The 12,002-nt window shown below is 40.9% G+C and overlaps 1 protein-coding gene across 35 annotated transcripts in view; it reads right to left on the reverse strand.

Annotated features, from left to right (window-relative positions):
- Positions 1–12,002, reverse strand: part of CELF2 (CUGBP Elav-like family member 2) — a 500,204-nt gene that overhangs the window by 287,786 nt on the left and 200,416 nt on the right. For 3 of the 35 annotated variants that reach the window (XM_014866593.3, XM_070501032.1, XM_014866595.3), the window contains exon 1: positions 7,179–7,495. The exons of 25 other annotated variants lie outside the window; for them this stretch is intronic. In XM_014866593.3, the coding sequence (XP_014722079.1) occupies positions 7,179–7,252 (74 nt within the window). In that variant the 5' untranslated portion in view covers positions 7,253–7,495. Of the gene's footprint in view, positions 1–6,901; positions 7,050–7,178; positions 7,528–12,002 lie in introns of those variants that run through there. 7 more of the 35 variants (XM_070501058.1, XM_070501033.1, XM_014866592.3 and 4 more) reach the window with 7 other exon arrangements.

The following is a 12,002-nucleotide window of genomic DNA, read 5'->3' on the forward strand; positions in this document are numbered from 1 at the left end:
AGAGTCTTTCTTTCTCCCTCCTCCAAACCAAAAAGATCTTGATAGATAGCAGCAATATCTCAATTGCAACTGAGAAACAGAAGGGGCCCCCAGGTCCAGCGACTTTACCAAAAGGACAGAAAGGGCCACTAAACTGGGACGGGTCTCAGCTTTTCACCCAGTAGGGGATGACGGGATCGTCAGAGTGAACTCTTCTCACCTTTTAATAGAAGCTACTCTGAGGTTCTGGGCCAAAGAGGAAAACATAGTCCTGAGACCTATTTCTAACACCAGTATCACTAATTTGAAGTACATCTTCGGTCACGATGTTAAACCTTTCTGAATCTTACATTTTTTAGTTATGAAGGTAATAATCTGTAAATACATGTTATTCTGTGCAACAATTTCATAACTTTTATAGCCAAAGACCATTAAGGGGAAGATATTTTAAGAAAGTGAAGAACTATGCCCAATAAGATGGTTTTCCATATATATATTTTTACAAATATATACGTACATATGCATATGTGTGTACACACACATTTTACGCCTATTAACCACAGCCATGTCAATAAAAGAAAATCTTGCTCTTTTATCCTAAAGGACAAACTGATTTCATTTTGTCAGATAAATGTGGTACAACTTTCCTGCTATAGAGGGAGACTAGGAGAAACAAAGATATAATTCACGAAAAAGGATACAAAACGCCACCTTAAAATTTAATGAGCCTAAGTCAAGCTATGAACTTTCTTTAGAAAAAGCATGAAACTTAAGCCTTTCAGCATAAAAATCACAGAATTTTAGAGCCTAGTGTGGAAGTTGAAGAACTATTCACTCTTACGATACTCAAAAAAAAAAAAAATTTTTTTTAAGCTGTGCAAAAGTTACATCAAAATATCAAACAAATCAGCTGAAATTAATTACATTCTCTCTGGGTCGTGAGTCACCACCATCTTCTGCAAAAGTAGGAAATCTTCAGTCCTATTTGAGCCTATAAATGTCAGACAAAGCAGCTGCTAGGATGGGGGAACTTAATTTCCGTGGTTATAAAAGAGAGAGCCATAAACAGTCTCATTGACGAGACAAAGCTCTTTGACTTCTTTAATTATGACGACTGAAAATCAAAACATTCCATGCACCCTATTCTTAAAGCACTATTACTATAAAAGGAATCCTGGTAAATCGGTCATCTATCACTATGTCTCGCACCCTTCTGCTGACCAAAAGGGAGCACAAATCATTTAAACCGACATCTCTGCAGAACAGATTTCTTTATTTAAAATCTGACCTTAAGTAAAAGGCCATAAGTCTCATAGAAAAGTTCAGAACAATAAACCGAAACAATATTTTAGTCTAAATGCAGCCTAAACTTAATTTACATAAATCTTTAGGAGAAAAAAATATGGGTCTCAAATTTGCTGGCAAGTTGGCTCGGAGGCATTCATTCAGATGGAGTAATTAAAATTTAACCAAAATCCGAATTTGTACTCATCTGTCATTTTGAGAGCCATATGATTACATATTTATTAGCGTTCCATTTTAAATTATCAGCTGATTCCAAAGCCCTCGTGGTATCTGAACATGATATACAGCCTGCAGTTCATAAAACAGACCATTCATAAAACGCCGCGTGTAGCACTGCGAACGTGTAAATTTCAAATATGCTCACAAGGCCTTTCAGCCGCAGAACAAGAATTGTATTTCTATAAAACTAGTTGGAGTAATCACTTTCTGTCATGATTTCGAACAAATGGGAAGAGTGAAGCTGTTCAAAACTTCCCTAAATGTCTCCCCCTTCCTTTTAAAAGTCCTTTAGGAGGGGTCTAAAGCTCACAGTAAATGAAAAAAAGCATTCCCGGGAGGAGGCCGAGGTTTCCATCCCTTCACATCTCCATTCAGAGCATGAGAATATTGGATGGCACAATTAAACAGTGATGATACTAAAGGGGAATAATTATTGTACAATTACCTGAGAGCATCCCATTTACGGCGCTAATTAGTTTTTGTTTCCCACAAAGGTTTTTTCCAGGAATGTGCAGCTCCATTTCTCTTAGGTTTAGCACGAGCTTTTTCTTAAGGAAAAATAAAAATACATTTTCTGCACAGCTACACAAGTGGCACACCACTGATCCAAGTTCGCTATATTACCGGTACCTCCCTGATAGCAGAAATAAACACGAAGGCAGGAGAACTTGGAGGCGCTAACGAAATGGAAATCATTAGTACGTTCCAAACCGTGCCTTCTGCGATTCTGGAGAAGATAAAACTACACTGAGAAATAGCCAACTCTTTGTGGTGGCCTAATTCACAAACAAAAAGCCAAAATGGGACCCTCTCCTGAAAAAAATCAAACCCTCCAATATTAAAACTCTAAATTGGAAATAAAGACTTTTTAAGTTTGGGTGAAGTTGAGCATAGGAAGTACAACACATTAACGTCTTATTAATGTAGCTCCTGGAAACATGTTGAAAATATCAGGTTTCCTATCGAAATGCAAATAAGATAAGGGATGCTTAGAGAATTGTGCGACAGCTGTAAGGATTGTTTTTTTTTTTAATTCTCTGCAATGATATGAGACCCCTGTTGACATCTGGTCTCCCCAGCTACGTGTAAGCCTCAACAATGAGCACTACACCCCAAATTTTGGCACAGTATCTAGATCATACATATCTATCGTGTGCTAGCTGTCCGACACTCAAGTTCATCAGATAATTGTCCACATGAAAACATTACTTGTCTTTTTATGAGAAGTGAATGAGTGTTTAACTCGTAAGAAGCAAAACCACAAGGAAGGGGCAAAGAGAAATGAAAAGTTTGGGGATTTACGTGCAAAAGGGAAGGAGACTGCAATCTTTTATCAGAGGCCAAAGAGACTGTTATTATGGCTCTTGGGGGGAAAAAGACTCTGAGATGGAAAACGCTCTAAATGATCTCATGAAATCTTAATTACTAGGTTTATATCTGAAAATCCTATCTCCTTTTTATCTTGTCTTGCCAGGTTCTTGTTCCCTCCAGTTCACTGCATCTCATCAACAGATGCAAAGGCATCTCAATCCAGCAAATTACAATTAAATAGCAAGACTTAACAATTAAAATAATACCTCTAGCTCAGATCAAAGATAACACTAGCGCTCCAAAATGCCAGCGTGGGATGAATTTTTGGTTTCAGGAAGCAGCTGATACCAAAATATGTACTGCTGAGAAATCCCAGCTGAAAGGGTATTTTTAAAATTCTCCTTAAAGGACCATATGCATAGCCCTTCTTTTAGAGTTTCCTCATTTTCATTTCCTCTCATGACCATCACCGAATGAGGTGATACATCTCAGTTATTGCTGTAGTGTATTATTTGTAACGGTATTTTCCAAATATACTTTAAACGCCAACTGAAAGAAAAAAAAATAAAAGGACTGCTCTGCTTTTGACCTTCACCTTGTGGGGCCCTTGTTAAACAAAAAAATATTTTTAATTGAAATACATTCTCGTTAATCAACATATGGAATAAAGGTATGAATGTGGATTCAAATTTATTCATTTGAATCAAATGAGAGACAATCCTGAACAGGTGACATGTATTTATTTCCTATAGTGCTCAATCATTCTCACGTGTCATAATTTTGTTTTTCTAACAAAAATCTGTCATATATTTAACTCACATTCTCTCTCCCCATCAACACGTGAACAGGCATTTATAACACACACACACACAAGCCAACCACAGCTTTGCCATTTACTGCCTATGTGGCATGGGCAAGCACATAATCTCTTTAAGCATCATCTGTAAAATGGGTACAAGACCCACCATGCAGATCTACTGTGAAGCTCAGAGACAGTGTAAATGAAGTGTCCTGGCACACAGCAGGCATTCAGTTCACCACTCATATTTTTGCCAGTTTAGAGGGAAAAGGAAGCAGCAGTAATTACTTGGCCTCCCTGAAGGGGTCGCATTGTCCCTCAAAGATTTTCTTAAGTTATAAAACCAGGAGGTCTAATGAGATGGTCTCTAAAGGCCCTTTCAGCTTTAACAATGAGTCCCCAGAACCACCTTTCAGTTCAATTAGCCATGAATAGACATTTTTCCACTTCTCCTAACTCGATAGGATTTAATGACCAAAATGGTAATTCACCAAGTTGATGAATTTACACTCACGATAACTTTTCTCATTTTCAAAAAGGTTACCTACCGAATGTGGAAAAAAAAAATACAATTTCACTTTAATTTATTGATAGCCTCTTCCCAATATCTTATTCTAATGTCATAAATCTGAACTAACACTTTTAAAGCTGCATGGATAGATTTTTCCACCTGCAATTTCTCATTTCCAAGACATTATTTCTTAGATTTTTGTTTAAAAATTCAAAAACATTTAAAAACCCTAAAAAAAGGTTTAAAAACCTTTCTACGTGATCAGTAAAAAGGTCAAAGGAGGAAACACATCCCTATCCCCAACCCAAAACTAACTGTCCCAGTTTAAAAGAGAATTTTTAAAAAATCACTTCCTATTTTCATTACACTTTGTTGCAAATGATATTTTATAGCACCACATGCAAAACAAAGATTCAATGGTTGAGATTATTTAAAAGGTCCATTTCCATTTGCAGTTTTGATACTGAACATTTAAAACTCCAAGACTTTGAAGCATATGTCCTAACGATCCTATACCACCATAGAGCCTTAAATGGTCTGGGCTCTTTAAACACTGGATGGCTCGAGGGGCCATCAAGCGTAATAATTCATCTCAAAAGCTATTTGTTCGTCTGCCTTGAGGACTCAAACATATTACATCTTGCAAACTTATCTAATACATTCCTGTGGGAAAACGCCATTGAGAATAAGTTCTCCTGCTTTAGAAAATCAACCCCGGAAAAGCCCCTCTGCTTTATTTAAGTTCCTTAGCAACAGACCAATAACCAGCCGACTGCAATTTAGTCCAAACGGTGATATACCATACACGACACCCAGTCCGGAAAACAATAAATCTGCACGGCTATCTTTCCAACGGTATGAACATGGCTATAAGATATTCTGCTAGGTGGGTTTCAAGCATTTTCAACTGGTCATATGCCCTCCCACCACCTCTATTCCCCAAAGATAGTTTCTAAAGTAAGTTAATTACAAACTGTTTTGGAAAAGATGCTACAGTATTCTCAGGGCTACCGAGACACAGAATAGTTATCTTGGAAACAATAAAATTATCATTTACAAAGCCCCTATTTTTCTTTTTTTTTTTAAAGATCAATTAAGCAACAGTTCACAAAGACAGAAAACAATTTTAAGTTTGATTCCAAAGGATATCATTTGGAAATAACATCTGGAAGAGAAGTGGGGTAGAAGTCACATTAGGATTTGTATAGGAGATTTAGTGGCTAAAACACAAAAGCTCTGTTCAGAGCAAATAGTTCGAACGAGCCACATTCATCCATCAAATGAAAGGGACAAATTAAACTTTCATAATTCATAATTTAACTGACAAAAGACAGCATCTTTCAGAGGTCATTAACACTTCAAATTCATAGAGCCTTCATTAGCTAGATATATTATGGTCACCTAAGTAGCAGGTGACCATAAATTCAAAATCATGATCAAGCCAATTCTTTGGCTCAGCCCCGACACTCCTCTAGAGAGGTGAAAACACATAAAACTTTCAATAGCTAATGTGCAAACATGAATTATATATCTATACATATATATATATATATTAAGGGGGACAGGACAGAAACCTTTTAAAACAAGTATCATGGGAATGTTACTGATCAAGATTACTTTCTCAGAGAAAACTGCCAAAAGGAAATTCAATATTTTGATTTGTTATCTGATTATCTTTGCTGAGACAATGAATCTGATCGTGTGGCCAACCAAGCAAGTTAACATTCTTCATATCGACAGGAAGGACAATTCACATTTAAGAGATTCTGTCATCCCCATCCCCCATTTTCTTTTAGATCCTAGGGGCTCAAATAATTGGCCACTGCAGAGTTTTGCAAGAATCTCTCAACTCATAACATTTAACACACTAGACAAAGAATCTAGCATCGCAGGGGAAAATCAGTTGCCAGGGAAATGGATCATAAAGCTTGGAGTGGCCTGAAAATTGCGAAGGGTACAGTAAGGTGCCAGAAAGAATATGGGTGTTAAGTCTTAACAGCGTGTAGAATAGGAAAGGTTTTATACGTACTCTTAGCAAGGATAACAGTCCTTTTTCCACTAGATTAACTGTAGCCTAGATTCACCATTCACTTTCTTGCCTGATAAGAGAGAATTTTCCATATTCCCTGTCTACGGTAGACTCAGACCTTTCGGACCCACTTCTGGCAATTCTTTTTCTCTCTCTTCAGTTTTTCTTTTCACAACACGCCTGAAAGACAGGTTGATCCTTTTGACTTGATAGTGCCTGAGCGGATAAGAGAAACTTTCCTATCACGACTAACGAGCCAGCTAGAAATCCGGCATACTTTCCTTTCTTCAGGAATTCCAGCTCTCTACTTCTTCCAGTAAACTCTCTAGTTTGACGACACGTAAAACAACCAGAATCACATTAATTATTAAATTATAGACTACATATCAGACAAACCACCGTGATTACGTAAAAATTACCTCTAATGTCTGAATAGAGTTCACCTGGCTATTTTAATGCTTTATAATTACTCCCCCCCCCCCCTCCTTTTTTCCTCCTCTTCTCTCCTGCCACTTCTCCTACCACAGGAAAGGAATCTTTACAAACGGTAAGTCAGATGAGCGGGTAATTTGGTAAGAAGGAATCTTTAAATGGGCCACGAGAGCTCCATCAGCCCCGCATTTCAAATGACACGAGCGTGCACGCGCGCACCCCACCCCGGGGGCGCCGCGCCCCGCTCGCCGGTTCCCGCTGGCCAGACCTCACGCCCAGACCCCCGGGACCCCGCATCCTGCTCGCCGGTCCTCACCCGGTGTCCGCGCCCCGCTCGCCGGACCCCGATCCCCGTTCTCCGGCTCTCGCCCCGAACCCACGCCCCGCTCGCCGGTCCCCGCCCGGTCCCCGCACCGCTGGGCGCAGCACGGTAGGACACTGTCCCTCCTCCCGCGTCCAGCGCCGGCTCCGAAAGCCCAGGGAGGCGGCCGATCGGGAGCCGCCGCCCGCGATCCAGGGCGGAGGAGCGCCGCGCCCTCCTCGGCCGGGTGCGCGGGGACAGCGGCCACACGGCCCCCCGGGGCTGCACTCACATTCTGTCGGGAACTAGCAGGCGGCCCTCGACCATCATGTCCGGGAGGAAATCCAGCTTGAAGGCAGAAGTCATGTTCTCGGCGCGCGCTCTGCGCTCGGGCGGCGGGGGGCGGCGGTGCGCGCGTCCGAGCGGCCGCGGGCGGCGCGAGACGGGCAGGGACAGGTGCGCGCGGCCTCCCCGCGGCGGCCGCCCGAGCCGGCACTTGTCACATTCTCTCCCCGCCCGCTCTCCGCCAATCCCCTCCGAAATCCAGTGCCGAGGCGACGGGCTGCGGAGCGCCAGGTGCGGCGAGCGGAGGCGGAGCTCCGCGCCCGCCGCGCCGCCGCTTAACCCCTGCGGGCCCGCCCGGCCCGGCCCGGCCCCCGGAGGGAGGGACCGGCCCCAGGCGGGCGGCGCGGGGCGCTGAGCTCACCATCTTTAAAAATAGCCCGAGTCTCCTAGGGTCCCCAAGCATCCCGAAACGCAGACTCACTCGTGCACCGCGCTGCCTCCGTCCTGTTCCACTCAAACCCCCCACCCACAAGCCGCTTGTGGGTTTCGTGCGGCTGTTTTGCCAAAGCCGAATTCACGTCCCCATCAAAACCCGACTCCCAAACCGAAACCACAAGAGACAGAATCATCACGAGTGTTTGTTTAAATGCTCCTCCGTGCGACATGCTTGCTAGTGTGTGAACTAACAATAACTGAGATAGCATTCGTGGCTTAGCCAAAGTAAATAGATAACTGGCCCAAGTGACATTTAGGGACTTATCTCAGGGCTTTAAGGAGAAAGAGGGCTCACCTCTACACAATTGTATTTCCTTTAGTATCATCTTAAACATTAAGAAGTATAAGGAACTGAAAATAGACAGTAATAAATAAAAATAAAGATTTGTGACTGATATACTCATAAGAATTGAGAGAAATGGCAAAACTTTCACAAATGAATAGAAGCGGGGAGTTTAATTTTCCCAAGTGAAAGATAAGTATTTCTATGGTGACATTGTAATTGACATTCTCACTCTTTTGTTGTTTGGTTATTTAAATAAAACGGAATTTTTCACAATGTCACAAGTATGTAAACTTCTTAATGGCATATTTCACATTGTAAAGCAACATCATAAATTGCATCCTGGAAGTTTATAGTTCGCCTCTTTTGGTATCATCACTGTTTTATAACGACATATCACACCTGGGGATATAGTCACAGTAGCCAGGGTTAAACAGCTGAGTCAGGTATATTTAAATTCATCAGGTGGAATTAGTTGTATCATGTAGAGTAAAATGTATCAGACACCATAACATGGAGAAAAGATTGTTTTTATCGTTTCTCATCAATTTCTTGTGTGATAATGAGAACTGACCATCTTGAGAGATTATGCAGGAAAATAGATATTTATATCCCAATTTTAAATCCAGGCTTGATGCAGTGAGCAATATGGAGTAACAGGCCTCAAGTATTCAATTAAGTCCATATATACTTGGTTGACTTGATTTCCTTCTTCAACTGAACAGTACATCCAGCTTTTGACCAAGATAGTTCTAATTTCAAGATAGTGAGATGGAGGGATAGGATAACCTCCATTTTCAAATACTGCCTGAGGAACCAGGTCAAGGTTCATGAAGAATTGAGAAACAGATGCAGTAAAATGAATTCTTTACCACCAAAATGCCCCAACTTTCCCTAAGAATACTAAAGTGCGTTTTACTCCCTACTGCAGGCTGCCTTTGAAATGATGAGAACTGTTGGTTCTTTCAATAATCTTAATAAAATACCAAGCTGGATAAATGAGACAAACTTTGACAGTTCTTGGTTTTCCATACATTATTTCCACAAATCCCAAATGTATAGAATGAGCTGACAATATAGCAGATTTCTTTTACATATGGACAAACAGGACCAGCCTCCAGAATAGACGCAAAACACAACTGCACGTCAAAAAGAAAAGTATTTTCGGATCAGCTATAGAATAAAGCTCCACATATATCTACATTCTATAAGGTAGAGAAAGCATCATTAACATGTGCACTTCTGAAATATTTATTTTCTCTTTAATTGCATGCGAATTAGTTGGGAGAAGCTGTAGGGAAGCCCTCTTGCTAACTTAAGCCTTCTCAGCAGTTTGTTCAATTCTTGCCTCAAATCCCTTGAGGGACTAGTGGATTCAAAGCAGCTTTTAATCAGACTATAAGGAGGGTGAAGTAGGATGTAAGTAGGTCATAGAGAAAGAATTACAAGTGCACAGGTTATTGCTTTATTTAACAACTACAGTGTACCAGAGTTTTCAAAGCACATTTGCTTCTGCCATTTAAAGTTAGAAGCAAAACCAGGAATAGAAAAGAGAACTCGCTCTTCCATGGGATGCAGTGATGACGTGAACCGAGGAAAGCTTATGGAGTGTAGCTGAGTTTAAATAGTTTGGCTGCCAAATACATAAATAATATAGTGATTTCATAGGCATTGATGTAAGTGCCAGAAAGAAACAAAATACACACGTGCGCTCGTGCACACACACACACTCCCCACAGGGTTTTGTTTCCACGATGGCAGCACAAACACAATAGCCGTTTTAAAAAATACAAAATTCAAAAGCTCTTGAGCTTAAAAACGAAAACAAAACAAACACACCCAGCCAAATACCACCTGATGAAAAGCTTAAATTTTTCATTTCACTGCTTTGGCAGAAGGGGGAAAAAAATCTAAAAACAACTCAATGGGGCCCCTTTTTTAATTTTCATGCGGTAATGAGCCATCAGGTATCATGTTTTGGCAGTTGGAATTATTTGGCAGACAGCTCCACTGGGCCGCTGTTGAACACTTGGGTTCAATGAAGCTGTCTCAGAGCCAAGGATCTTATCAACAGCAGTAAGAGAGGATGAGGCCATTAGCCGACCCCTCTCCTGGACGAGACCTGGTTGGTGACACCCCTGTGTGCTGACATCACCAGGGACGGGGCTGTTGGGAACAATGAAGTTTCCTCCTCGTTTTAGCTTCATTGTAGGAAAACTTTAAGCTCTTCCCTGGGCCCATCGCTCTACCTTCCCTAATTGTCTACTTTTTTTTTTTAATCAACTTGCTATTCATTTCCCAAACAAAAGGCAATTCAAGAATTGGAAGCACTTCAAGGGAAACTTTCTGAATGACCTCATTTTCTGCGAGGCCTTCCAAGGCAATCGGGTGCACAGTGCTGTTTCAGCAACTGCTTCCCTCTCATGCCTCATCTCAAACTGGGTTTTCTCCAATGGTCATTGTCTGAGCACTGAATTATCACTGGCATTAAAAAAAACTCTCTCAATAGAACAGAGTGCTAATAAATGCATTTGCCCAAAGAGTACTCACTGCTTGAAGTGGAAGAATCCTATTTCTAGCCCCCCTACTCAATCAGTGAACCAGAATATTGTCCCTTGGTTATAGATCTTTCAACATTTTTGCATAAAGTTTATCCATAACTAAAAGACCGGTGCCTGGATAGTAATTAATGTGTATAACCAAGCAGTTAATTTTCCTCTCCTGCAGACAAGCTTATATATTTTGACAGATTTCCATTTTGTTCATTATTCCCGTACATAACTTCACACATCACAATGTCTTTAAAAGCAGTCTGCTGTCAGCTGTGCAGCTACATAGAGGCACCCGTCCTTTTCCCTCTGCTCAAAAAGGTACCATCACAAAAGGGTTTTTATGGCCCTCATTTCTGGCTCATCCTTACAAACTAGAATCCAGAACATCTTTCCTCTATCACATTTTCAAATTCAAGTTTTATTACCATAGCTGTTTCGGTTCAAAAAAAAAAAAAAGCCCAGTGTGCTCAGAGCCATTTGGAGCAAGAAATACAGGCCCTATAAGGGGATTTCCCATCATTTCCAGCCAATAAATTTGAAATCCACATGAATTTTAAGTACCTGGGAGAGCATCTGACTTTCGGCCATGTGTTTGTTCTTGGCTCACTCCAGTTTCATTAGCAACTTGCAAAAATAAACAATGGTGTTTTTTTATGTGTTTAAAAAAAAACCCCAAACAGATCCTTAAGTGATACATTGTAAATATATGTTTTCTTAGCTCCTGAATGGTTTCCTTTAAAAAATAAATATTTATATCAACAATCGTAAGTTTAAAATGATCACCTTATTCTTCCCACCCCACCCTCCCATTTTAAAAGCTTCTGGAATGGTGACTTTATCACATTCCTAAAATGACTTAAGTCAAATTAAATGCCAACAAAGATGAAATAGTTATTAAACTCCTCTTATTTTACATTTTTACGGGAATTTTAAGTAGGCACTGTCCCTTGAGAACAGCTGCTACTGGCTTTTTGCAATCTTGTGTTTTTCTGAATCTGTTTTTAATAGAGCAAAAATACATAATGGTGAATTTATCTTCCTTCTGAAGAGGCCCTCGAGCTGAAGATGGTTCTTTGTATACATACCTTCGCACTCGGAAATGAGGAGCCCCTCTAGAGTTTTCAGAAGCTTCCATTCCAAGGGGATGAAATGTTAATACTGCAGATCTGTGAGACCCAGAGCTCAGCCAGCTCATCACTTCCCTCTCTAGCTTACCTTTCCAGTTTCCACCTTTTTCCATAATACCACTCCTCCCCCCCCGCCCCAGCTTTACTGTTTCTTTCTCCTTTATCCCCTTTTCTTTCTCAAATGGAAGCCAGACAATGCCAGAAGCTTTTCTCTACAGCTGCATGTCTGAAGAGGCAGGTGACTACAGAAGTGAAGAGAGCTGTCGTGGGTTGCTTCTCTGCGAGAGAAATCACGCTTGCCTTGCCTTGACCATGGCTGATTTCCGAACTAGGAACAGCTGTCTCTGGAGGGAGCCATGGGATTCCTTTCTAGA

Source organism: Equus asinus, chromosome 29 (assembly GCF_041296235.1).
Source record: "Equus asinus isolate D_3611 breed Donkey chromosome 29, EquAss-T2T_v2, whole genome shotgun sequence".
NCBI lineage: Eukaryota > Metazoa > Chordata > Mammalia > Perissodactyla > Equidae > Equus > Equus asinus.